The sequence below is a fragment of the Scophthalmus maximus genome, chromosome 3 (assembly GCF_022379125.1).
Source record: "Scophthalmus maximus strain ysfricsl-2021 chromosome 3, ASM2237912v1, whole genome shotgun sequence".
In the NCBI taxonomy this organism is placed as follows: Eukaryota; Metazoa; Chordata; class Actinopteri; order Pleuronectiformes; family Scophthalmidae; genus Scophthalmus; species Scophthalmus maximus.
Genome location: NC_061517.1, coordinates 2195194 through 2219090, shown reverse-complemented (window position 1 = coordinate 2219090; position 23897 = coordinate 2195194). Strand labels below are relative to the sequence as shown.

At 44.6% G+C, this 23897-nt stretch overlaps 2 protein-coding genes across 10 annotated transcripts in view; one reads left to right on the top strand and one right to left on the bottom strand.

Annotated features, from left to right (window-relative positions):
* The first annotated feature begins 849 nt into the window (after positions 1-849).
* On the top strand, positions 850-3861 carry spryd4 (SPRY domain containing 4). Its single transcript, XM_035644428.2, has 2 exons — positions 850-1011; positions 2582-3861. The coding sequence occupies exons 1-2, from the start codon at positions 870-872 to the stop codon at positions 3121-3123; spliced, it is 684 nt and encodes a 227-aa protein (XP_035500321.2). The 5' UTR covers positions 850-869; the 3' UTR covers positions 3124-3861.
* The window catches only part of LOC118316731 (glutaminase kidney isoform, mitochondrial), a 31784-nt gene continuing 11300 nt past the window's right edge, over positions 3414-23897 (bottom strand). For 7 of the 9 annotated variants that reach the window (XM_035644845.2, XM_035644844.2, XM_047330957.1 and 4 more), the window contains 19 exons: positions 21112-21216; positions 18014-18435; positions 17330-17420; positions 14090-14211; positions 11299-11428; positions 11112-11191; positions 10854-11017; positions 10197-10255; positions 8394-8426; positions 8249-8307; positions 8091-8157; positions 7956-8006; positions 7193-7369; positions 6522-6653; positions 6325-6417; positions 6116-6177; positions 5293-5369; positions 4754-4817; positions 3414-4643 (listed from right to left, as the gene is read on the bottom strand). In XM_035644845.2, the coding sequence (XP_035500738.1) occupies positions 4487-4643; positions 4754-4817; positions 5293-5369; positions 6116-6177; positions 6325-6417; positions 6522-6653; positions 7193-7369; positions 7956-8006; positions 8091-8157; positions 8249-8307; positions 8394-8426; positions 10197-10255; positions 10854-11017; positions 11112-11191; positions 11299-11428; positions 14090-14211; positions 17330-17420; positions 18014-18231 (1836 nt within the window). In that variant the 5' untranslated portion in view covers positions 18232-18435; positions 21112-21216 and the 3' untranslated portion in view covers positions 3414-4486. Of the gene's footprint in view, positions 4644-4753; positions 4818-5292; positions 5370-6115; positions 6178-6324; positions 6418-6521; positions 6654-7192; positions 7370-7955; positions 8007-8090; positions 8158-8248; positions 8308-8393; positions 8427-8737; positions 8922-10196; positions 10256-10853; positions 11018-11111; positions 11192-11298; positions 11429-14089; positions 14212-17329; positions 17421-18013; positions 18436-21111; positions 21217-23897 lie in introns of those variants that run through there. The other 2 variants (XM_035644843.2, XM_035644849.2) reach the window with 2 other exon arrangements.

The window sequence follows — 23897 nt, the reverse complement described above, 5'->3', positions numbered from 1 at the left end:
AGGTAGATAGGTAGGTAGGTAGGTAGGTAGGTAGGTAGGTACATATATAGAGATAGATAGATAGATATATAGGTAGATCTATACATAGATAGGTAGATATATATAGATAAAGATAGATAGATAGATAGGTAGGTAGATATATAGATAGATAGATAGGTAGGTAGGTAGGTAGGTAGGTACATATATAGAGATAGATTGATAGATAGATAGATATATAGGTAGATATATACATAGATAGGTAGATATATAGATAAAGATAGATAGATAGATAGGTAGGTAGATATATAGATAGATAGATAGGGAGGAAGGAAGGAAGGTGTCGGTGAGACGAAAAAACTACAATGCAAAGACCAGAAATCCACACACAGGTCAAGGTTTGCGTTTTCCACACCTGATTTCAAACTTTGTAAGGATCTTCATCACTTGTTGTTCATCCAAATGCTGAACATCATCTCTATGTGGTTTTGATTTTATACCTTTACAATTGTAAAATCGGGGAGAGAAGAAAAAAAAGGTTCCATTCACACCCGGACATCATCTATGACCCAGCTCATATGCTGCAGTGTGTAATTTAATAGAAATCATCAGCATGTGCTCTGAATAATGCCTCATTTTTTATGATTGTATATTAATTTAGAGTTGTGTCCGTGGACATCTTATCTTGGTTCTTGGATATGTTGGGCCCCACAGTATCCCCTCGGCCCGGGACAGCTGCGTGTGGCGCTGTCCGTGGTGCTGATGCGCTGTGTCATTTCCTCGCCAGGCCTGCTGGGGGCGCCAGAGCGCGCTGCCGCCGCCGCCGCCGCCGCCGCACCGTTGACGAGCAAGAAGAAATCAGAACCACGTGATCAGCGGCAGAGGAAAGAAAGATGGCGGCGGCCCTGCGTGCAGCTCGTCTCTGTCACCGGGCGGGACGGACCGTCTCCTCCTCGCCGACGGCCGGACTCGGACGCACCGGGCCCGCCAGTCTGTCAGCGAGGAGACGCTTCGTGTTCACCGCGACGGGAAACAGTGAGTGAAACTTTTACAACCTTCTTGTCGAAGTTACAATAACAAGAAAAAAGAAAGAGAGGAGAGGTTCGCAGCTCAGAGGTCAGACAATAAAGTCTCTAATATCTCTCTTATTCTTCTTTTCTCTTCTGGACAAAACTCGAAACGAACAAGTTTCCTCGAGTTGTTCAGCGTCTCCGACTCTATTGTCTCAAACTATTATGAACTATTAGAGACCGACCGACGCGGATTTTTGGGGCCGATATCGATATTAGGGATTACAAGATTTCCGATACGATACGTTGGCCGATATTTATACCGGTAAATATCGGCCAACGTATCGTGTGTGTATATATGTATGTATATATATATATATACATACATATATATGATCCGTCAATGATTCTTAAAATGACGTTATCAAACCTATATGACAAAAAATGTCATTGAGGCTTGATATTTTTTAGTTTAACCATAAAAAAGAAAACAAATATAAGAGTTGAATTAAGAAAACGAACAATAAATGCAAACATAAATGCAATTTTTTTTTCTCCCTGCATTGTTTATTCTGCGCGATAAAAGATTTCATGTCGGTTGACAAAAGCGCCGATACCGACATGTCTGTGAAAGGCTCATATCGGCTGATCTTCAGCTAGCGCCGCAACAGCTGATCGACTTCTAAATGAATCGCCAACTATCTTGATAATCGTTTAATCGGTTCAAGAAGTTTTTATGGAAAAAAAGGTCAAGATTCTCTGATTCTCAGCTTCTTACAAGTGAATATTTCCTGGTTTCTTTGCTCCTCTGTGACAGTGAACTGAAGATCTTTGGTGTGTGGACGAAACAGAAACATCATCTTCTGGGTTTCGGGAAACACGATCGACATTTTATGGACGAAACAACTAATCGATTAATCGAGAAAAATAGTACTTAAGGAGTACTTGAAGTACACTTTTGAAGTACTTGTATTTTCCATTTGATGCCACTTCGTACTCGTATCCAGCCACGTTTCACTGCAGTTATCCAACAGCTTTACTTACTGTCACACAAGTGCATTAATTCACTGTTAAAACTATAAACTACTTGTTCTCAACATTATTGATATTTTGCCTTGTTAGTGATTTATTTCACCTCTGATCCTGTTAAATGGTTTAATATGATTCATTTATCAAGGATTACATATTTAAAAGAAAGTCCAAAACCTGAAAACACGATATCCTATCTCATGAATCATCTCAGAGGACTAAATGGAAATGAAAACAAGTTAAATCTACAATATTAAAAATCCTGTTTAAATAGTTTTTGAATGTAAAAATGTCCTGTGTGTACAACGTAGATAGAATAACTGATTGAGCAGCTACAGTTGTAAAATACTGAGTACTTTTACTTTTGATAAGTAGAACTTGAGTTAAACTTCAATAATAGAATGTTGGTATTTTAAAAATATTTTAGATTCACTCTCTTTTTGCACAGCAGGTAAAGGAGAAGTGGAAGTAATAATTTACGACGACTCCATTGTTTGTCGGGAAGTGTATGTTATTAATCTCAAAGTAATCTTAAATTTCTCTCTCGTGTTGTTTATTCCCCGTAGATGTGCAGTTCCGGCTCGATGAGAGAACTGCCCACAGCAGCCTGGACCTGTTCAAGAAAGACACTGGCATCATCTACCGCATGCTGGGCCTGGACCCCAGCAAGGTGCAGGACAACCCGGAGCGCTTCCGCGACTGGGCCGTCGTCCTCGGCGACGAGAGGATCGGCGGTGGACGACACTACTGGGAGGTGACGGTCAAAAAGTCCCAGGAGTTCCGCCTGGGCGTGGCCGAGGCGTCCATGTCCCGGGACGACTGCGTGGGCACCAACGGCGCCTCCTGGGTGTTCGGCTACGCGCGGCGCAAGTGGTTCGCCATGACCGGCAACAAGATGGTTCCCGTGACGCAGGTGGGCAAGGCGGACCGCGTCGGCATCCTGCTCGACTATGAGGCGGGGCTCCTGGCGCTGGTGGACGTGGAGAAGCCCAGGATCGTGCACAGCATCAAGGCTCCGTTCAGGGCTCCTCTCTGCCCCGCGTTCGGACTCTGGGACGGGGAGCTGCTCACACACTCCGGCCTGCAGGAGCCCGAAGGCCTGAAGTGAAGCAGGGACGTCCTGCGACGGCCTATATGATTGTGATGGTCGTGACTCCAATGACAACACTCGTCACGATATTACTGTACCGTAAAAACAGGAAAGGAGAAGCGATATATCTTGCTACGGGTGATGGTTCGTTTTCTGTGGTCCAGCAGTTTCATAACCACGGCTCTTCATAATGTTGTTTCATATAAGTGCAGTGTGGAAAGTATTCAGACCCCTCACCCAAGCTTACGCTAAAATAAATACATTTTTACATTTTTTCCATTTATCAATCTACAATAATTACCACATCATGATGACCCAAGTCAGATTTATTTTTACTGTAAATTATTCACTTTTAGGTTGAGACTGCTGTATTACAAAATGTGAAAAAAAAGAAAAGGGGGAAGAGCTCTGACTCTGAATGTTTTCCGATTGCACGTACATGACACATGTCATCCAGGCTCAGGATCATATCACAGAAGCTGCTTTTGTGTGAACTGTACCTCAAGTATTAGTTCTGATGTGAAAAACAACGCGTGGTTGGTTATATTCTTTTGTATGTGTTTTCTTTTCCCGACATTACAGACACACAACCTTTTCCAGCCTCATGTTCATACTGTGTATTGCCACTTTTTTCAAACCTCTTTTTACTTACAGCAAAAAGATACATATATTTACAGTGAAGGATTACAGCTGACGTCGAGTTAAAGGAATCATTTCTAATGAAATAAAAACGGTGAATAAAATGCTTTCATTTGAGACAATTTCTACTGGTTAATAATGTTTTAAGCACATGACTTGTGCATCAGTTTAATTTTTTTTATATTTATGTCAGGAAGTATCACTATCACAGCACAAAGTTTAATTTGATGATATATTTTGTGCTCGAAAGAAACCAAAATGTGCACGAGACATACAGATGCCTTTATATGATATGAGTAATTCAGAAAGAAAGAAAAAGAAATGAACCTGCCTGAATCACCTGCTGAGGTAGAAAAATTAAAAAGCCACAGGGGGCATGAAATATCTTGATTGAATATATTAACGATAAAGCAAAAATAAAGTTGAATATTTTAAAAAAATACGTATTTTGATATTTACATGTCAGTGGTATTTATAAATCAGGAGCTAAGGCCAATAACAGTTCATCAATATTGCACCGTGCCAAATCATGACCTAAATCAATATGTTTCAAGCAACACAACGGTTATATATTCTGCTTTAGCGATACATTATATTAGTGACCAAACCTAGTCTGCAAAAAAATACACTATGAAGGAGTTGAATCCTTTTTCACCACAGTCCAAAGAACCATCTCTCAGGTGCATATGATAAATGAATGAACTGATTTTGCATTACAAACCCCTTATGATCCCTTTGTGGATTACACGATGCTCTTCAGCGTGTCCAGCGTGGTCTTCTGCTCCTCCGCATCGCATGGTGAGTCCGCATCCGCGAACGCCCGCTGGTACTCCTGCAAGACGGAAACGACGACGTCGTGGCCGAACTGCATGGCGTCGTCGAGCGGCGTGTTCCCCCATCTGGTGGACGGCACAGTGTAATATGGATTGATATAGTTAGTAGTTAGTAATGTGGAGATGGGACACATTTTAACTCTAATATATCAGATGAATTAGTTTAAATTCCCTACCTGTCTTTCATGTGGGGATTTACTTTACATATTTCAGTCAGGAAAATTACAGCTTCCACATGACCTGAAGAAAAGAAAAAGGGAAGAAAACATTAAAGCCCCAGTGTGTAATGTTTGTACTTTTCTGGCGGCATCTGGTTGTAAAGTAGCAAAACGCAACCCACTGAGCAAGCGACAGGATCTGAAAATTCAACACTAACGCGACGTATTCTGGACCGTTTAGTTTAACAACCGTATTCAACACCACGTAAAAACATGGAGACTCACACGGAGGTCGGGTCCACCTCATGGAACTATATTACACTCATTCAGAGTTGATTATACATATATGAACACATAGTTATGGACAATATATTCAATTTCTGTGAAGGATTTCTTCCAAATATTACACAATGTAGCTTTAAAGCAAGAATAGGGAATACTCCTGAACCAAGCTAAAACATTGTAATAATGTTAATGCCATATTTCGTTCGTTCTTTGTTGAATAATATCTAAGTGGAGATTATTAGAGAACAAATGAACGAGTAAAGAAGAGTCACCTTCAGCTGCAGCGACATGCAGCGCCGTGCGAGAGTCGTAGTCCCTCTGCTCCATATTCATGGCTGAAAGGGCAAATCTGGAGGGAACAGGCAGAGAGAGGTGAACTACAGTCGGAGACGACAAAGAGCGACCGACAGGGACACTTTATGGTGGCGCACCGCTGATTCCATTTCAGGTTGGCGACATACATGCAGTGTCAGTTCCACCTCATGTAAATATATTCAGCTCATTCAAAGTTGACGAAAAAACATTGGTTCTTTGTTGCAGGACATTATAGATATATGAACACATAGTTATGGACAATATATTACATTTCTGTGAATAAGTTCTTCTAAGTATTACACACTGTAGCTTTAAGTAGTACTGAACAAAAAAAAATGTGTAAATTAGTCAGTTTATCTGTATACAGATCCTGGTTAGCTTAGTTTCCCCTGATTCCAGTCCTTAGATTGGCAGATATCTAATACAATATTGATGTTATCATCAGTGTGTAATCGCCTGAATCATAGAATCATTATTTTATGTTTGAGCGGAAGTTGGTCGGCCATATCAAACTGCCATGTTTCTACAGTAGCCCAGAGTGGACAAACCAAACATTCACTCTTTTTGCATCTTAGCTTAACTTCCCCACACACCTGGATGGGATATTAAATTGGCTGCTACCTGCAACCTCACCACCAGGTGTCACTAAATCCTACACTCTGCTCCTTCAATCAACTCTGAGCTGGAAAGTTGTGTGTATTTCCAAGAATGTCAAATTATTCCTTCAAGACTTCATCGCCTGAACTGTTGTCCACCGTGATCAGAGGGTCGCTTCTTTACCTCCTGAGTGAGGAGGTGTCACCGCTGTACGCCGCAAACATCAGTTTCACCACCAACTTGTTCTGACGGATCAAAAGGAAAACATCATTGTGTGAACTGATTATTAATCATTTTTTTAATATAAAAATCCTAAAAATAGGATTTAATAATTTAATAAAAATAAAAAATTTTGAAACTAAGAATCGAACATTTCGTGTCGCTGAACTTACCGGATCGTCGTCCGAACTTCTTCGGGGGTCGTGTTTCTTGGTGAAGTGTCTCAGGTTGTCGTAGTTGTGGAAGTTGAAGTACGACACCAGGTCCTGGTGAAGTAAAAGTCGAATGAGGTGGAATGTTTGACATTTGAAGATGCAGACTAATTAGACAAAGATAAAAATGAAATGCAGCTGCGATGGCGACCGCACACCTGACAGAAGTGAATTCCACGAACACTGTTTCCGAGCCGGTCCAACGATGGCGACCAACACATCATCCCCATGACGTTGGGGACCACCAGCAGCACGGCGCCTGAAACGCCAGATTTAGCAGGCAAGCCCACCTAGACCAGAGGAACGAGCAGAAGGAGTGACGAATTAAAAAATTCTCATGACAGACCAACAATGCTCCTTAAACCAAAGTGGCAACATGACGTCACCCACTGGTTTGTGAGCAGCCATTTTGAAGTTTCAACTTTAGGATTTTGGCCAGCGCCATATTGGGTTTTTTTCAACACCAGAAGTAACCGTATTTGGAGGAGCAGGGGGCGTGGCCAGACGGAGAGCTTATCCATTGAATGTCCACCAACACCTGCAACCTACACCTATTGGACGGTACTAGCTGTCAATCACAGTGTATCCACGCCCAAATACATACGGGGCTTTATGGTCTATTTGACTGTAAATGGGACCATAATGTACAAAATGAACATCATCCTGAAGAAGACTTCAAACTAGAGATTGAACCTTAAGCTTTTCAGCACTTCTTTTACCAACCAGTTGAGTCGCCCTCTGCTGGTCATTCGAGATAATACAGGTTTCAGGCACTTCTGCATTGGCACCACTTTGTTACTACAGATTGTTGGATTATTCGATTACTCACGTGGAAAGCGAACTGTCCCGAGAAGTCGTACATGCCGCAGGAATGCATGAGACTCAAGGTGTTGCGAACTGCTTCGGCGCTGAGCACACGCTCGTCTGTGATTGGGCAAATGCCGCCATTTGCCAGGGTGGCGGCCATGACGCTTCCTGACTCACAGGTCACCTCGATGGAGCACAACTGTCAAAGGAAAAATAAAAGAATGTGAACTTTTGAATGTGATATGCTTGTTTGTTTTATGAAGATGAGAGACAAGAAGGTCGATGCCACGCCCACATCTGTTCTGTGAACATGACGCTGCAGCTAGCTGCTGATTAGCTGAGCTTATCATAAAGAATCAACCAATCAACCGGTCATATGGCAACAGTGTAATGCACGAGAGCCTGCAGATACAGGTCAGGAGCATCAGTTCACGTTCATCTCAACCACGGTAATGAGGGGAAATGTGATCCTGCCGACTGTGACCATGTAAATGATTGTTGGGTAGTTGGGTTGGCAGACGTGCCTGTCACAGCAACAGTGCCTAGAATTTGGACCGGACCTGCCTCGTGTAAACAGGTGGTGGCGGTGGAGGGTGGAATGTTTTCATGGCCCACTTTGCTAATGAAACGATCAATCATGTTTTGAGTGTCACAACATCTCTGAGTGTTTTCTGCTGACCAAGTGCATCCCACTATGGCCACAATATCAAATCTTCTAGAACAGCTATAATCTGTTTTTGAATCCAAAACTTTCAAACTAGTGGTTGTGGGAAGCGATGTCTCACCTGAAAATAGAAGTCGAGGGCTGCAGTCATATCTGCGTTGTCAGGAAAGCACTGCGAAGGAGAACAGCTCACAATCAGAGTCAGCGCAGATTGAGCCTTTTCAATTTACACTAGTGATTGCAATAAAATCCTCACCTTTTTCTCCTTGAGGTAATAACCAATTGCATAATTCCTATCACCGGTCTCCCTCTCTGACTGGAAACTGCAAAAAAACAACAACAACAAAAAAGGGGACAGTATGAAAAAGCTGAATTTCCCGAGCAGCGTTGATTTTCCCGTGGTGCCGTACTCACGTTGCGTTGCTGAAGCCCACGTACTCGGCGCCGGCCATGGTCTTCACGAACTCCATCACCTACGATATCGTCGTATTGACAAAATGATTCAGTGGACAAGGGCACATCGAAGCAACGAGTGGAAATTCAAAAAGCGTTTACTTACATGGTCGAACCTCTCGGCTTTGTTTGAGTGAGGCTGTGGACAGAAGGGGAAACATTGAGCGCGTGAAGAGACGGTGCGTCCCTGCAGGGGGCAGCGTTTGAGAACTTTGACGGGGGCGTGTTGGGTCCACACTCGTGTGGGCGTTCAGGCGTGATGTGTGCGCGTGATGCATTTCGTGGCAATGTGCTCGCTGCGGCCTGGGGCCCGTTCACGCTTGAATTTCCCGAAGGGGATCGTAACCAGGCAGCAGAGTGAGTTACCATGAAGGAGTAAAGATGCTGTCAAACATTACTGTGCCGTCGGAGGGATGACCTGAGGATAAACCTCATGGCACAATAACAAACCTTTTGAAGTCTTTCCAGGTAATTACGGTCACTTGTGCTCTCCCCTCTGTGCTCGCCTCCTTCTGCGATGACACACAAGCACACCTTCTACTCTGAGGGCTGTCATTGGCCAGAGGCACGCGAACGCCCCCTGATGTCAGGCCCCAAACACACAGTCCTTTCCCCTCGCCGCTGAACCTGACCTACATGTGATAAGAGGCCTGAGGCTCCATATAGGACACACACACACACACACACACACACACACACACACACACACACACACACACACACACACACACACACACACACACACACACACACACACACACACACACACACACACACACACACACACACACACACACACACACACACACGAGGCTTTATGGTCATCGCACTACTGTCTGATGGTATCACAATGAAATTGCGTCGGTACTCCCTAAAGATTAAATTCAAATCCAAAAAGCGCAACAACAAAACAAGCAAGCACTTAAAATATAAGTTACGATTTAAGTTTAAAAAGTTAACTGAGTAAGTTAAAAAGAGAGCAAGAAGTGGCCCGTATGAGGTATTATGTTTGCGCATGTTAGTGAAATTGTATCTTTAATGAACATATTTATATATGCAGCAATAGATATGATTGCACTTTACAGATGAGGTGCAGTAAATAAATAGAGAGTTTAATAAATGGGAGCTGGGGACATTGGTTTGATGAGTTGAGGGCCCTCTCCCCAAACAAGACACACACAAACCTGTTTAACAATGAGGCCAAAGCTCTCAGATAAGTGTGACGGCTGGTCAGTTGGTCGGCGGTGACCAGAGTCCAACTGCGGTGATCTTCGAGTGACCATCGAGCAGATGAGCGATTAGATATACAGAACGACAGCTGCTGCTGACGTCAGGAGTCCGTTTGTTTTCTGTTATTATTTTTCGATTGCAGATATTAGAGCGTCAGCAGCAGATTCACATTCTGTGGCACCTCGCTGGGCTTGACCTCAGTCCGGTGGTGAGTTCGCGGTGGCCAACAGAGCCACGATTAATATCTTCACACTGAGAAGCCTTTACAGGTGTCTTTTCTTTTTACCACTCAGACTGTCTGAGTCCTGATTCACCAGACAAGAGCAACTGTCTTCACAGAAATTGCGAATAGTGGCATTGGGATTTTGTTGCCGACACACGTCAGACAAATGAGGGTAGCAACAAGTGTGACGCGATTCGATGGCTGAAATGTGTACAACTAAACTACAGAGAAAATGATCTCTAACAGCTTAAAGTTTACACGTTTGGTGCACAACATTAACATCTTTTCTTTTTCTGCACACCTTCCTGCTTCTGCCCAGTTGTAGCCAATGAAAAAAGGTCCCCAACGAAAGCGCCGTTTCATCGTTACGCTTGAAGACGCAAAGAAGTCGTACTCATGATCAACGACAGTCAACCCGAAGCGGTCGGCGCCGACCGACGAGCCGTAAGGTTTTACCTTGATCAAAGAGCTGATGACGATCGCTCCGGCGTTCACCATCGGGTTGTGTGGTTTATCTGCACGAGAAAAGAAAGGGACGGTCACAGTACGTTACTGTGGATGAGTTCCCTGACCACACACGAGCAATAAACCGCTGAGAGGCTGGAGAACAGATGCTGCAAACTCCTCAGTGGCTAAAGTATAAGACACAAGACACGATATACAAAGATATACAACAACATGTGATGGTGCAAACAGGAGCTGTGAAGCGCTCAGTGCATTAGCAGCAACGTGGGGAGGGGAGGGCGGATAAAACAAAGTGGCTTTAGTCCTCAGCAGCTACGGGAGGGTGGTGTGTGTGTGTGTGTGTGTGTGTGTGTGTGTGTGTGTGTGTGTGTGTGTGTGTGTGTGTGTGTCGGGGGGCTCTGGGGCAAAAGCTGTTCCTCAGTCTTCTGTCCTGATACTATTTAACAGCGGGTCAGGTGCAGGTGATGAGACGGTTCACAATCGGGCTTTGAGCGGTTTGTTCTTTATTCCCTTTGCTCCGTTGCCGACTACTGTACCAGAAACTGTTGGTAATATAGATCAAGAACCAGATTTTCCCCACTAACATACTGAGGGAGAAAGTGCCTTTGTTCTCGTGCAGAGAAGGACATCTGACTCCGAATCGCTCACCTTCTTCGTTCAGAGACAGTTTGTTGAATTTGAAGCCGCTGGGTTCTTTGCCCACAAAGTGGTGGACGTGCTCGCTGCCCAGCTCGTGCACGGCGATGGCGTACTCCAGGGGCTTCACGCACGACTGCAGACAGAAGGGAACCTTGGTGTCGCCCACCGAGTATCTGCACGGTGGAACACGGAATGGAGGTTTTGGTTAGTGAGGAACAGGTACAGTGCAGTGAGAAACAACGCGGTGAGCCGAGGACGTTACTGCACCTCTGTCCGTCGATGGTGCACAGAGACACGCCCCAGAGGTCGGCGCTGAACTTCGCCAGCTGAGGAATGTAATCGGCAACCTGCAAGAAGATGTGTACTGCGATGAATCTGTGTGTGTGTGTGTGTGTGTGTGTGTGTGTGTGTGTGTGTGTGTGTGTGTGTGTGCGTGCGCATGGGCGTCACTTACCTGGCCTCCCTCCTGCTGCTGTGCGCTGTCGTACATCCTGTTAATCTGCTGCGTGAACTCATCGAAGTTGGGGATGATGAACTTTTTCTTGAACGCCTTCGTGAGCAGCATGATGTTGTTGGCCACACACCTACAGGAGGAGACACGAGGCGAGATATGAAATATATATATACACATACACAGGATATATATATATATATATTAGCGCCCAACCAATATAGATGTTTGGGGGATGATGCTAATAACAATATTGTGGAGTAAATTCCACTATAGATATATCAACTGATACATTTTTTGAAATGCCAAAAAAAAGTTAAAAATGTAGTAAAATCTTAATATGAGATACTGTTTAACCATAATTTTTATTTTAAATAACTATAAAAAAGAAAACAGAAATAAAACAAAACATATGAAGAACTTGAATTAACATTTAATTGATATTAAACACATATTTCTCTATGTAAAATTGAACTAACGGTTCTGTAGAATTAAAGTTTTTATATCGGCGCATATCGACTAACATCAATGCCGATACTGATGCTTCTGCGAAAGGCTAAAAATAAATAATAATAATAATAATTAACAGGAAGTGTGTTGCAAAAGGTTTGTCCACCAAACGCCTCTTTTATCACGAGTCAGTCTTATATCAAACAGTCATAGGAACTGAAACGAGGCAGAGTTCTACAACCACGTCAACAATCCGAATGAAAACTCATAATCCTCCATGAACAACTTGAAGAGAAACAAGCTTCTGGAGTTGAACGTCACTGACGATCCGTCTGTCTGTGTGTGTGTGTGTGTGTGTGTGTGTGTGTGTGTGTGTGTGTGTGTGTGTGTGTGTATGTGTGTGTGTTCGTGTGTGTGTGAACCCGACGGAATAAAAATATCTCAGGAGCTGAAGTGAAGTGGAGAGTGAGCCGGACGTTCCTGGATCAGGAATAGAAAAAAGACGCTCGACGATCTGCCAGAGGGACTGACTCAGTAATGTACGTCAAATGTTTCTTTATCTTAAGTTAATGAAGCATTAACATCTGAAGAAAGACTGATGCAATGGTTAATTTCTTCCATTAAAAGTGAAAATGAACAATTTGTGTCATTCGCCCTGTGATGCCCTGAGATTACACGTTGCATTTATTGCTCAACAGCATTTTTTTTAGATAGAGCAATATCGTCCATTTACTTTGTCAGAAAAGCTTCATTGACTCGATATCTCTGAGACTGTCCCCAGAACTCTCTACTCAGAATAAATGTTCTTTATGAAATTAAAACTCTCAACTCATCATTTTTATGTCATCGCGTTGGCGTCAAAGTGAGCGTCAGGTGCTGAAAGTGTAAACAGGCGAAACCTGCTCACATCAGCAGAATTTGAAATACTCCGTCATCAGTTATTTCCTTTGCTGTTATCGATCGGTGGCGTTTTGCTCTCAAGGAAAGAAATATTCTGCCTCAGCCGGTCAGAACTCGTCCACGGAGACGCTACTGGAGCGTGAGGTTTTGGGACACGAGCAGAGGAGAGTGGTGAGAGAGTGAATTATTCATATGGGTCATTTCCTTAAATAATAAAAAAAAAAAAAAAAGAAAAGGAAAGAAAAGAAAAGATAGCTCTCCCTCTCTCTCTATTTTTAGTGGTATATTTATAGTGAGCTCTTGAGTGTGTCTTCGGCAGTGGACGATATCACAAATGTCGCAGCAGTGGAACGTGGTGAAGTCACTCAGACTCTGGGTGAATTACACTCGTCATTTAGGAAACGATGCATCAGGCAGCAAGAAGCTCCGGGATCTGTTGAGTCAACTACTGTAACCGATGCCCTTTCATTAACAGCCTCAGAGACCCTCAGTGTGTGTGTGAGTGTGTGTGTGTGTGTGTGAGGGAGAGAGAGAGAGAGACAGGGCGTGAGTGTGTGAATGTGTGCACCTGTCTCAGTCTCTCTCGGTCTCTCGGACTCAAATATCGATGACCTAATACGACCTCATAACCACAGCAAAAAAAGTATCGTCAATCTAATGACGAGTCACAGGTGGCACACACACACACACACACACACACACACACACACACACACACACACACACACACACACACACACACACACACACACACACACACACACACACACACACACACACACACACACACACACACACACACACACACACACACACCTCTAGTCCAGATTATAACCCCCTTGGTTTTTTTTCTTCTCCTCATAAATAAGTCTGTATTTCAATGTTTTTTGTTTCCTTCATATTTTTCTATATTTCTCCTGTCCAGATTATTCCTCCTTGTGTTTTTCATAAATAATCAAAAAGTCGATCGCAGAGCCGTCTGATTCGAGGGTCAGGGGTCAGGAGGTTCATTTCAATTATGATTTAGAAGCTTAGCCAGACCACTGGCTCTCATAGGGCTGGTGTGTGTGTGTGTGTGTGTGTGTGTGTGTGTGTGTGTGTCTGTGTGTGTGTGTCTGTGTGTGTGTGTAATCTGGCCGTGTGTGTGTGTGTATGTGTGTCTCTGTGTGTCTCTGTGTGTCTGTGTGTGTGTGTGTGTGTCTGTGTGTGTGTAATCTGGCCTTTCACCCCGGGTACAGTCTGGGGAGGGGGTATATTTTGGGACACCTGGTTCTGAGAACAGCCTCAGATTAATTTGTTGGTAAGAAATAATTGGTAAAAAATATAGAAAACAAGAACTGTGCAGCAGTGATATGAGGCCAGTGTTTATCTGAGAATAACAAAACAGAAGGTGTTGTGCTTTTCATATACAGTTTAAAGTTGAAGTCGTCTTTATTCCCCTCACCTCCTGAAGAGCTTCTTGTCCATCATGACGGGGCCGACCGAGTCACGCGAGTGCTGTCGCATCTGTTGGACGCAGTCGCGCAGCCGAGGGTCGGACGTCAACAAGCCCGTCTTCCTTAAAGCCTGCGGAGGAAAAGCAAAGGAGGACAGGTTTCGAGCAAACCAACGCACAGGAGGTCGAGGGACGGAGGAGGCAGCGGACGACAAGAGGCCGTCATCAGACGTGATCAGTGTTTCATGTGACGTGCAGACGAATCAAAGGCTCCGGATCGGGAACATTCACGCGTCGGCAGTTGACCGTCTACGGACCACGTGCATCTATTTTGGTGACACCATGTGCGCGACCCCCCCCGCGCACATGGTGTGTGTGTGTGTGTGTGTGTGTGTGGGGGGGGGGGGGGGGCGGGCGCTCAAGGGGCGAGGAAACGAGGAAGTCGTGGCTCGTGGAGCTCCTGCTGCGCTAATATTAGAGTCTTAACCTTCAGCTGAGTACGTGAGAAGGTTTCTTCTGTTTGGTGAGAAACGTGGTGGTCATCACAAGACAGACGCAGACGAAACGTTCCACCTGATATCATTTTTCAAAGAATTGTCCCCCTCCACCGTGTGAGGAACTGTTCTCGGTGCACTGTGCAAGGCCATTTTATCTTTGACTGTCTCTGAGCGCCGTAGTCTTAGATTACGGTGAAGACATCTGGACACTGTACCGTTCTGTGTCATAGTCTTAGACACCGAATGAGTGAGCCCCCGACTCTGTCTTTTGATTAACGTTTGTTCTTTTCGTGAAGATCCTGGACAGAGGTCATTGGCCCCGGTGTGTTTCAGAAACCTCAGGTGTGCCCGCAGCGCTTACACACGCTGCCCACTGGCGTAAAACCGAGGTTTTTCAGAGTTTTTGAGTTTGTATAAGAGCTCATTTATGCATTTAGTGTTAAAAGCGGAGACCTTTTTGATGCAGCAGCACTATTCATCACGGACAGTTTTATGTTGTCCGCGATGAAGGCCTATGTTGTTTCTCATGAATGTGCACGCAGCGAATGTGTACGTATGAGAAATCGTCGGTCCACAGAAGAGATTAATGGTAAACACACACACATACTGTAGATGAAAAGCGCCACCTCAGAATGATTCAAGTGCAACGCAAACGTATACACGCATAGACGGAGACGATGACAGTGTTCGAGCCGCGTGGATGCGTGAGATTGCAGCTTTAAACGAGATGTGAAAGGCAGTGATAAAATGTCTCTGTGCCAAAGCATTAATGTTGAAAAAGCTTTAAATTAGAAGCAACGTTTTTTTACGAACGAGAAGTAGTTTATGGAATATGCCGCGGCTGTTGCACAGAAAGGATATTGAAGAAGCATTTCTTTGAAAGTGGCTCGGATAAGGACGGCGTCACAGCACAGGGGAGGAGGCCCGTGAGGCTCGGCCAATGGGAGCGCAACGAGTAACCCAATGTGTTTGAATGTGTGGGCGAGAGTTCTGAAGAATGTAAACAGCTGATTGACGAAGCCATAACATGCTCTCCGAGAGAGAGAGAGAGCTCCATTTTTTTCTGGGATTTCAGATACGTAAATAATGATAAAGTTTAGAAGTAAAGCACAGAACTTTGACCTTAGGAAAATTGTCAATGCCGTAAATAAGTTTCATTGCTGTCAATTGTTATCAAGCCTGAGATGAATGATAGACAATACCCGTACACATATATAATGATGACGAATGATGATCTGCATCTTAAAAACACGTGTCAGTCTAATTAATCATTGATTAATACTCGTGAAGACACTGGAACTATTGGTTTTGTATAATGATAAACTGAATGTCTTGACAGCTCTTGACTGAAAACACAATCAATTTAAAGGACTCAGAGGAAATTCTTCTTGAAGGTTGAGAGTTATTAATCCTCCGAAGAATGAAGTAAACAAGTAAAGTTTACTACTGTCTGACATTTCAGATACAGGACAATTCATAATTTTCTAAGCTCACTTGCTAATATCAGCATCTCCATTTGATACTTTTCCAAAATGAAAAACTCAGATGAGAAATTGAAATGTGTTGGTGTCGGAGAAGCTCTTGAGTTTGTTTCCTCAACCTTCTGAATTGACGTGTCATTTTCTTACATGTGCGTCCGGAAGCATATCAACTCAAGTGACAAGTCAGTGATTGATATTGTTGACGCGCAGCGAATGCGGCCGACACTTTCACCGTTCGCCTCCACTGTTCAAACACATCTCGTCATCCGGAAGATCAGTCGCCATGGCCACCGACGTCGACAGATGTTCCACGTCCGCCTTGTTAGGTTTTGGTTTTTATATTATAGGAGACTAAAAGGTTGTATGAGGATCGGATGGTTTTTCAGCAGCTCGTTAGTGATCAGAGAATAACAGGAAACGGCCCAGTCGCTGTTCTGATCGTCGTCTGAAAAACTGTACCGACGCACCAGACGATAAAAGTATAAATATCTGTGGCACAGCGTGTGTGTGTGTGTGTGTGTGTGTGTGTGCAAGGACCTCTGTTGTACCTTACAATCTGCTGAGTGAACCTTGGCTTCTGTTGTTTAAATTAAATATAAAGAAACGTCAAAAGATATTATTTGTAATTAAAGCACAGACATAATTAAAACGTACGTGTGTTAAAAAGAAACCGACCGATATGAATGTTTGGGGGCGGATGCCGATATCGATATTAGGTAGTACAAGATTTCTGATACGGATACATATATATATATATATATATGTTATCAATGATTCGTCAGATGTCGTTATCAAACCTTAATGACAAAGAAATCTGAGTGAGGCTTGAAATTTAAGTTTAACCATAAACTTTATCATAAATAACTACAAGTAAAAGGAAAACAAATACAACCAAACACATATCTAACAAACATAATTCACGTTACGTAAATTGTAAACGCTTTAGCGATCGGACTCTCAACGTGCGACTCTCTCGCACGTTGTTTACCTCAGCCCTCGGGGGGCCACACCCCCCCCCCGCCACACGATTACATCACATGGTTTCTCTTGACGCCTTTTAAACTTGACCTTACTGTACGTCGAGCCGGAGAAGCTCGGAATTCCTGTCGTCGGCTCCCGTTTCACTACCTTGAGTTTTATTTAACTGAATTCCAAGTTTGGAAACACAACACAAGTGCTGCAGCAGGAGACAGTGTGTGTGTGTGTATGTGTGTGTGTGTGTGTGTTGTGTTCTGATGACTGTGCGACAGTGTGTGGTGCTGTCGACTCACAGATATGAACTGGGAGAGGGGGATCGTCTCCTTGCCGTCAGTGATGGTGTAGAAGAGCAGGTCCTCTATGCTGGACATCAACCTGCTCCTGCTACGAGACAAAGAAACACATCAAACTCTTTAGATCTGAGCCGGTTCACGTGTTCCAAGGGGAAAACGCTTGTGTCAACGTCTCGACCGGTTCTAAGTTGTAGGTAAACACCAGCATCAGCTGTTCCTGTGAAACGGGATGTTTGTTTTGTCAGACATCTAAAAGCTACGAACCAGTTTTTGGAAATTTGAATTTTTAAACAAAACTTTATTCTTTCTTGCTTTTTTCTTTTAACAAGAGTTGAAAAATGTAAAAAATAATATGTGGAGCTCTACCTCAATCACTCTTAAATCTATTACAGTAATAAAACTTTGAACACTTCTGACTGCTGCAAATATTTGCTTTTCTTATTTTCTGCTTGACCTGTTTTATATTGTAGGTCACATAATAAAAATAATTGTTTTGCATCAAACAATCGGCCATTTATTTAATGACAAACATGTCTTGATAAATAACAAATAACTAAACTAAGCCTATATTCAGAAATACCCTTAGAATAAGTAATTTTCCTCATAAATGACGACACGTTTCTCTGTATTGTTCTGATATAAGGAGAAATTATGAAACACAATAATTGACTGACGGTGACCTACTTGGCGTGTCCCTGGTCCACGTCCGGGCCGCTCTGCTGATGGACGGCTCGCCGGCCGTGGGCCGACGCCGCGGCCCGGCAGGCCACGGGAACAGGTTGCTGCGTCCGGGACAACACAGCGCTGTCCGCTCCGACTCTGCCCGACGAGACCGCCCCTGCACTTTTGAACAGCTGCAAGATTCCCGGGTTCGCCGCTCTCAGACTTTTCAGCCAATGCATTGCGATGAGGATGGAAGGAAGGAAATTGTTTATAATTCAATTCCCCCTGTCGGTCCTCTGGGCTCCAGTAGCTGCTACCGCTTCTGTCTCACACAGACACTCGGGATCATGTGCAGGCTGTGACTCGGCCGGGGGGGTGGTGGGGGGGCGGGGCTGTGACACTGTGACACTCACACGGGGTCAACAGACCCCAGCGTCTGTTATCTGTCAGAGAAGAAAGAAAAAAAAGAAACAAATGAATGGTGTCTGCAGACAGCACTGATAAAAAATAAATGACAGTAGTGATCAAGAGAGTCTGAGAAAAGAAAAAAAATCCTAGAAATCAGACAATTCCTGGAATTAACAAGTCCTACTGTAGATGTTTTGTATCTTTTCATGAATTATGTATTTCTGTATGTGGAGTGAACGATTTGACTTTTCGTTTTCAATTTAAGAACATGTACAAAGAAAACAAATGTAATGAAAACGGTTTGAACGTGCCGAGTGATATTTAAGTTGTGTTGATTTTGTTATCTGTTCGGCTCAGCGGGTCACACCGCTGACTTTGGGTACAGAAGGGTTCAGGGTCCGATTCCCTGCAGTGGTCATGCTACAGTAACCTGCCTCCAGCAAAAATGAATGTAATGTGACTACTAAGAAATTAAATCCCAGTATTTTTCTACATTACATGCTACAATAAATCTGAGCTGCTCAATCTTGTACTTGTCAATGAGTATTCATTTGAATACTTTTTTTGAAAACTAATATTGTTGCAGATTTTTCCTCCTCAAGGTTTTTCGTGTATAAGTTTAAGTCTGTTGTTTTGTAAAATACTTTTTATGGATGAGATTGAAAAGAACGACATCAGTTATTATGACGAGAGTATTTTTTTGTCTTTCTGTGCCGTCGATGTTTATGTTGAAAGTTTGGTCTCGTCATCAATCTGATTTCATCTGAACTTGTACCAGTGATTAAAATGAGTTTTGTTAATGTTCTGCTGCGGTGGGACGGCGACGCCCCCTGGTGAGTTCCCCGCACTCACACACACCGAAACATCCCCGTCTTGTCCTCTAGGTGGCGCACTCTCTCCAGGACCCTCTGACTCTGCTGCTCGTCCACAGGACACATCACAGTCGTGAGTCCGAGACCCGTCCTCCACCTGGGGCTGGGGGCTGGGGCCTGGGGGGTGGGGCCTGGGGGCTGGGGGCTGGGGCCTGGGGGGTGGGGCCTGGGGGCTGGTGCCTGGGGGCTGGGGCCTGGGGGCTGGGGCCTGGGGGGTGGGGCCTGGGGGCTGGGGGCTGGGGCCTGGGGGGTGGGGCCTGGGGGCTGGGGCCTGGGGGCTGGGGCCTGGGGGGTGTCCTGGTGCTTCAAACACACTGTATTGAATAATTTGTGATTATTATTTTTTTTTTGTCCGGCTTCCTGTCTTTGATGTCGTATGAGATGCTGCGTGTTGAGCACCACCAACAGTTTTACTCCTCAGGAACACAATGGTCGACTGTGAAGAAGCCCAGAGGATTTTTTTTTTCTTGCTATTTATCTACTTTTTGAGCTATTTGTCCATTTCCCCTCCTCCTCTTTTTCAGGCCAGTTGGGACGAAGGTAGTTTAAACTATAGGGGTCGACCGATACCGACCCACGGCCGATACCAATACAGATTATTACTAATTCAAAGAACGATAACCGATATTTGTATTATAAAAAAAGTGACAAAAGTCTTACACGTCTCTTAACACCAAACTTTGTTGAAATGCCTGAAAGCAGATGTTTACTTCACATCAGCAGCTTTATCATGAAGCCGAACGAACAAACGAACATGGGCGGGACATTGATGAAGTCCAGAGAGTCGTGACTGCGGCTGCATCAGAGACAAAGTAGCACATTTTATAATGAAAGTGTCTTATCGGCAATACCGATAAACATAAAAATGTTGAATATCTGCGCCGGCAATCGGTCGACCCCCTGATTAAACCGTTGGGGACATGATCACAGATCCTGACGCCCCATCGTTCACAGCACACATGCTAAACATTTACATTGCGTAGTATCACCTTCCGGGCAGGGCCGTATCCACCGTTGAGGACACCGAGGTCCGGAACCCCGGTGTCCCCCCAGAGAATCCATTTCACCTCTATACTCAGTCACCCACCAGCCACACACAAGCAATGACGGTGATGACGATTGGACAGAGGAACAAGTCGTGTATATTGGCGTTGTACAAGTTTATTTTGGGCAGTTAAATCACCTTTTTTTTGGGGGGGGGGGGGGGGGGGGGGGGGGGGGGGTGAATTATACCGAGGCCCGGACCACGGTGTCCTCAACGGTGGATCCTACGGCCCTGCGTCGACTGTTGACGAAATATTAGTCAGTTTCACTTGAGTGACTGTAACGTCACCTCATGTGGCTGGTTCGCTGGTTAATTGTATGATCAAGTCACGTTAGAATTCTCCGGGCGTCAGCAGAGGCCAGTGACACGAACGTCACCCTGAACAAGGCTTAAAATGCGAATTAATAAAAAACGTGGACCTCGGCGTTGCTAAAATCCTGGATACGTGACGAGACCTAACTCTACACCATGGCATGATATTATCTTCACGACCGGAACGTCTGCAGGCCTCTCGGGCTCTGCCGGTCTCCTATGCGACTTCTCCGAAGCGGACCAACGCTGTAACCCGTGGCCTCTCCGCCATTTGTAGCTCCTCTGTTTTTCAGGAGAAAAAATGTTTTCCATTCCTGGGCCAATGAATGCCACCTTTGTCCCTTCATCCCTCCATCTTGTGTGAGAACCCCCCCCCCGACTCCCTCCCCTCCCACCCTCTCGCTTCTCTCCTGCACAAACTTAACCTCCCCCCCCCCCCCACCTCCCGTCCACCTCCACCTCACACAGGAAAAGAAACATACCGGCGCTGGTGCTTTGATTCAGGCTCAGTCATCTGGAGGGTCCTGCGTGAGGCTCTGGCTCAGAGGCCACTCTGGACAGCCAGGTTTTGAGGGGCTGAAGTAGAGCTGCAACAGTTAATGGATTAGTAATCGACGACTAAATTAATCGCCAACTATTTTGATAATCCATTAACCGGTTCAAGGAGATTTAATGGAGAAAAAAATGTCAAAATTCTCTGATTTCAGCTTCTTAGATATGAATATGTTCTGGTTTCTTTGCTCCTCTGTGACAGTGAACTGAATATCTTTGGTGCGTGAACAAAACAAAACGGTTTGAGAAACACGATCGGCATTTTTCACCATTTCATGACATTTTCTGGCCCAAACAACTGATCGATTAATCGAGAAAAATAATCGTCAGATTAATCGATAATGAAAACAATGGTTAGTTGCAGCTCTAGACTGAAGAGAGGAAAGCTGCTGAAATGCAAAATTATTACGGTCTGGGATTATTTAAACAAACAGAGATGTTGACCTGTGGAGCTATAGGATGAAGAATGATTTTAAAAATCACACCATATTCAAAGTTGAATCCATTGTGGGTGATTATGTGATAATGAGCAGAGTCAAATAATTGTATTTGTTGTAAAAACTGTTTAAAGAACAGAGTCACATTCTTTATCCTCCATTCCGTTATCACAGGACTGATACATGTTTTTCTTTCTCTAAAATCTCATTCTACTCAGGCGACCACGTGTTGGACAGAAGAGACAAAACACTTTTCAATATCGATTCATCTGTCGGTTATTTTCTCGATGTATCGATCAGTTGTTCGGTTCATAAAATCTCATAAAATGGTGAAAAATCGAGTCGATCATTTTTCCTAAAACCACCCACGTGATGTTTTGTTTTGTCCGCGCACCGCGAGTCTCAGATGTTCAGAGGTCATGAGATAGATTTGGTTCGTCTGTTTGTCTGTTTGTTTGCAGGATTATTCAAAAAGTTAAAGTTATGGACAGATTGGTATCGGCCATGGTAACAGGGTCAATTTAGTTTCTGGATCTGGATCCAGCATTGCAGGTGTGGGGATTGCTCAGACCCTGGTGGAAATCTAGGCTTTCTTGTGTTCTAATGTTAATAACCTCATAAGCCATATTCAAACCAATAAACCCCATTATTAGGTTACACCTGTTATCTCTGAGACGCACGCTACACATCAACGAACGTCTAAAGGCTCAGGTCAGGACGACGTAGTCCACGAGAGAAAGTCTGAGGCTGAGGTGACAACTGAGTCTGGGACGTCCGAAGCTGGCCTCGTGTTCAGAGTAGGGGTCGACCCATATGGCTTTTTTTTCCGCGCCGATACCATAACAGATTATTTCTAATCTAAGAGACGGATTAACAGATATTTGTCTGCAGTGTCAAAAGACGCACAATTTTAGAATAACTCTAATAAACTCTTTAACACAAAACTTTGTTGAAACGTCTTAAAGCACATATTTAATTCACGGAACCTTTCAATCAACTGGACCTGAACTCAGGGAGCAACTGTATCAGCAGCAGAATTATGAAGTTGAACAATCAAAAAAAACATGGACGGGACTTTGATACAGTCCACAGAGTCGTGACTGCGGCTGCATCAGAGACAAAGTAGACGCATTGTAAAATGAAATTGTCTCATCGGCAAATCGGCTTGAAAAATGGCCGATACTGATAATCATGAAAATGTCGAATATCGGCTCCAATAATCGGGCGACCACAAGAAAGAGGGTGAACTCTTTTGGTTTATGGTAACAACATGGCTCTTCAGGCCGATCTTTAGGTTTTCTGTCCAAAGACAAGATAGCGAAAGTTGTTCCTTTATTTTATTCATAAAAAAAGCTACTGCTTGAGTTGCATTAGAAATAAAAGTTTTGCACATTCAAATGCAAAGCTTTGTTCCCCTCATGAGTGTTTTGTCCACCATCGTCTTTTCCGTCCACGTGTGGTTGATCACCACCGAGTCATCTGCACATTGTGAATCCCTCCGTCAGCCCTCAGGACTCCTCTGCCCCAGGTGGGGGGCTGCTGACTTCCCTCCTGCCACCGGAGCTGGTGTGTGTCACTGTGCCGAAACCTGGACACCCTCTAGACCCCTGGAGCCTCTGTGCACCCGTACAGTCGTTGAAAGATCGAGCCGCCCCCCCCCCCCACACACATCACCACCCTCCTTCCGTCACTGCCTTCCTACCTTCCTACCCTCAAACCAACACCCCTCCTCCTCCTCCGGCCTTCCACACCCTTCCTCGCCCACCAACCCCCATCCTCACCGTGCAGCTATCCCACTGCCCTGCCATCTCGCAGCATTCCGCGGGTCCGTGCACACAGAGGCCTATTGTGTGTGTGTGTGTGTGCAGGGAGAGACGGCTGGAGGCCGGTTTACAGTCGGGGGCAGCGCAGAAAGAGGATGTGTGGAGCTGCACATTGTACTTCCACACATCTGCGTCTGTTACGGCCGACACGGCGCAATCAGCTGACGTTTGTCGCCTCATCTTTTGACTTGAAATGTTCCCCGATGCGTTCATTTAGTGCTGAACACTAAATCTGTCGCCCTGGAAGTTAAGTGCCCCCCTGTCTTCTTCTCTCTTTATGTGAGACGGCGACAATGACTCGACCCGGAGCGCAAGCACACTGCACCGTGTTAGCGCCGAGCGGCCCAGCGCAGGAAGGAACACTGATTATTGGTTCAGCTGGGAACGAGGCCGTTTAAATTCTTCAAATGTTTTCTGCTGCCGGACTCGTCGGGGCGTCATCGCGCGCTGCTCCAC

What these genes read in the sequence shown, in the direction of transcription:
- spryd4 (XM_035644428.2), top strand. Translation starts at nt 870, where the DNA reads ATGGCGGCGGCCCTGCGTGCAGCTCGTCTCTGTCACCGGGCGGGACGG. An exon ending in GTTCACCGCGACGGGAAACA is followed by an intron (nt 1,012 to 2,581) that starts GTGAGTGAAACT and finishes TATTCCCCGTAG; the next exon opens with ATGTGCAGTTCCGGCTCGAT.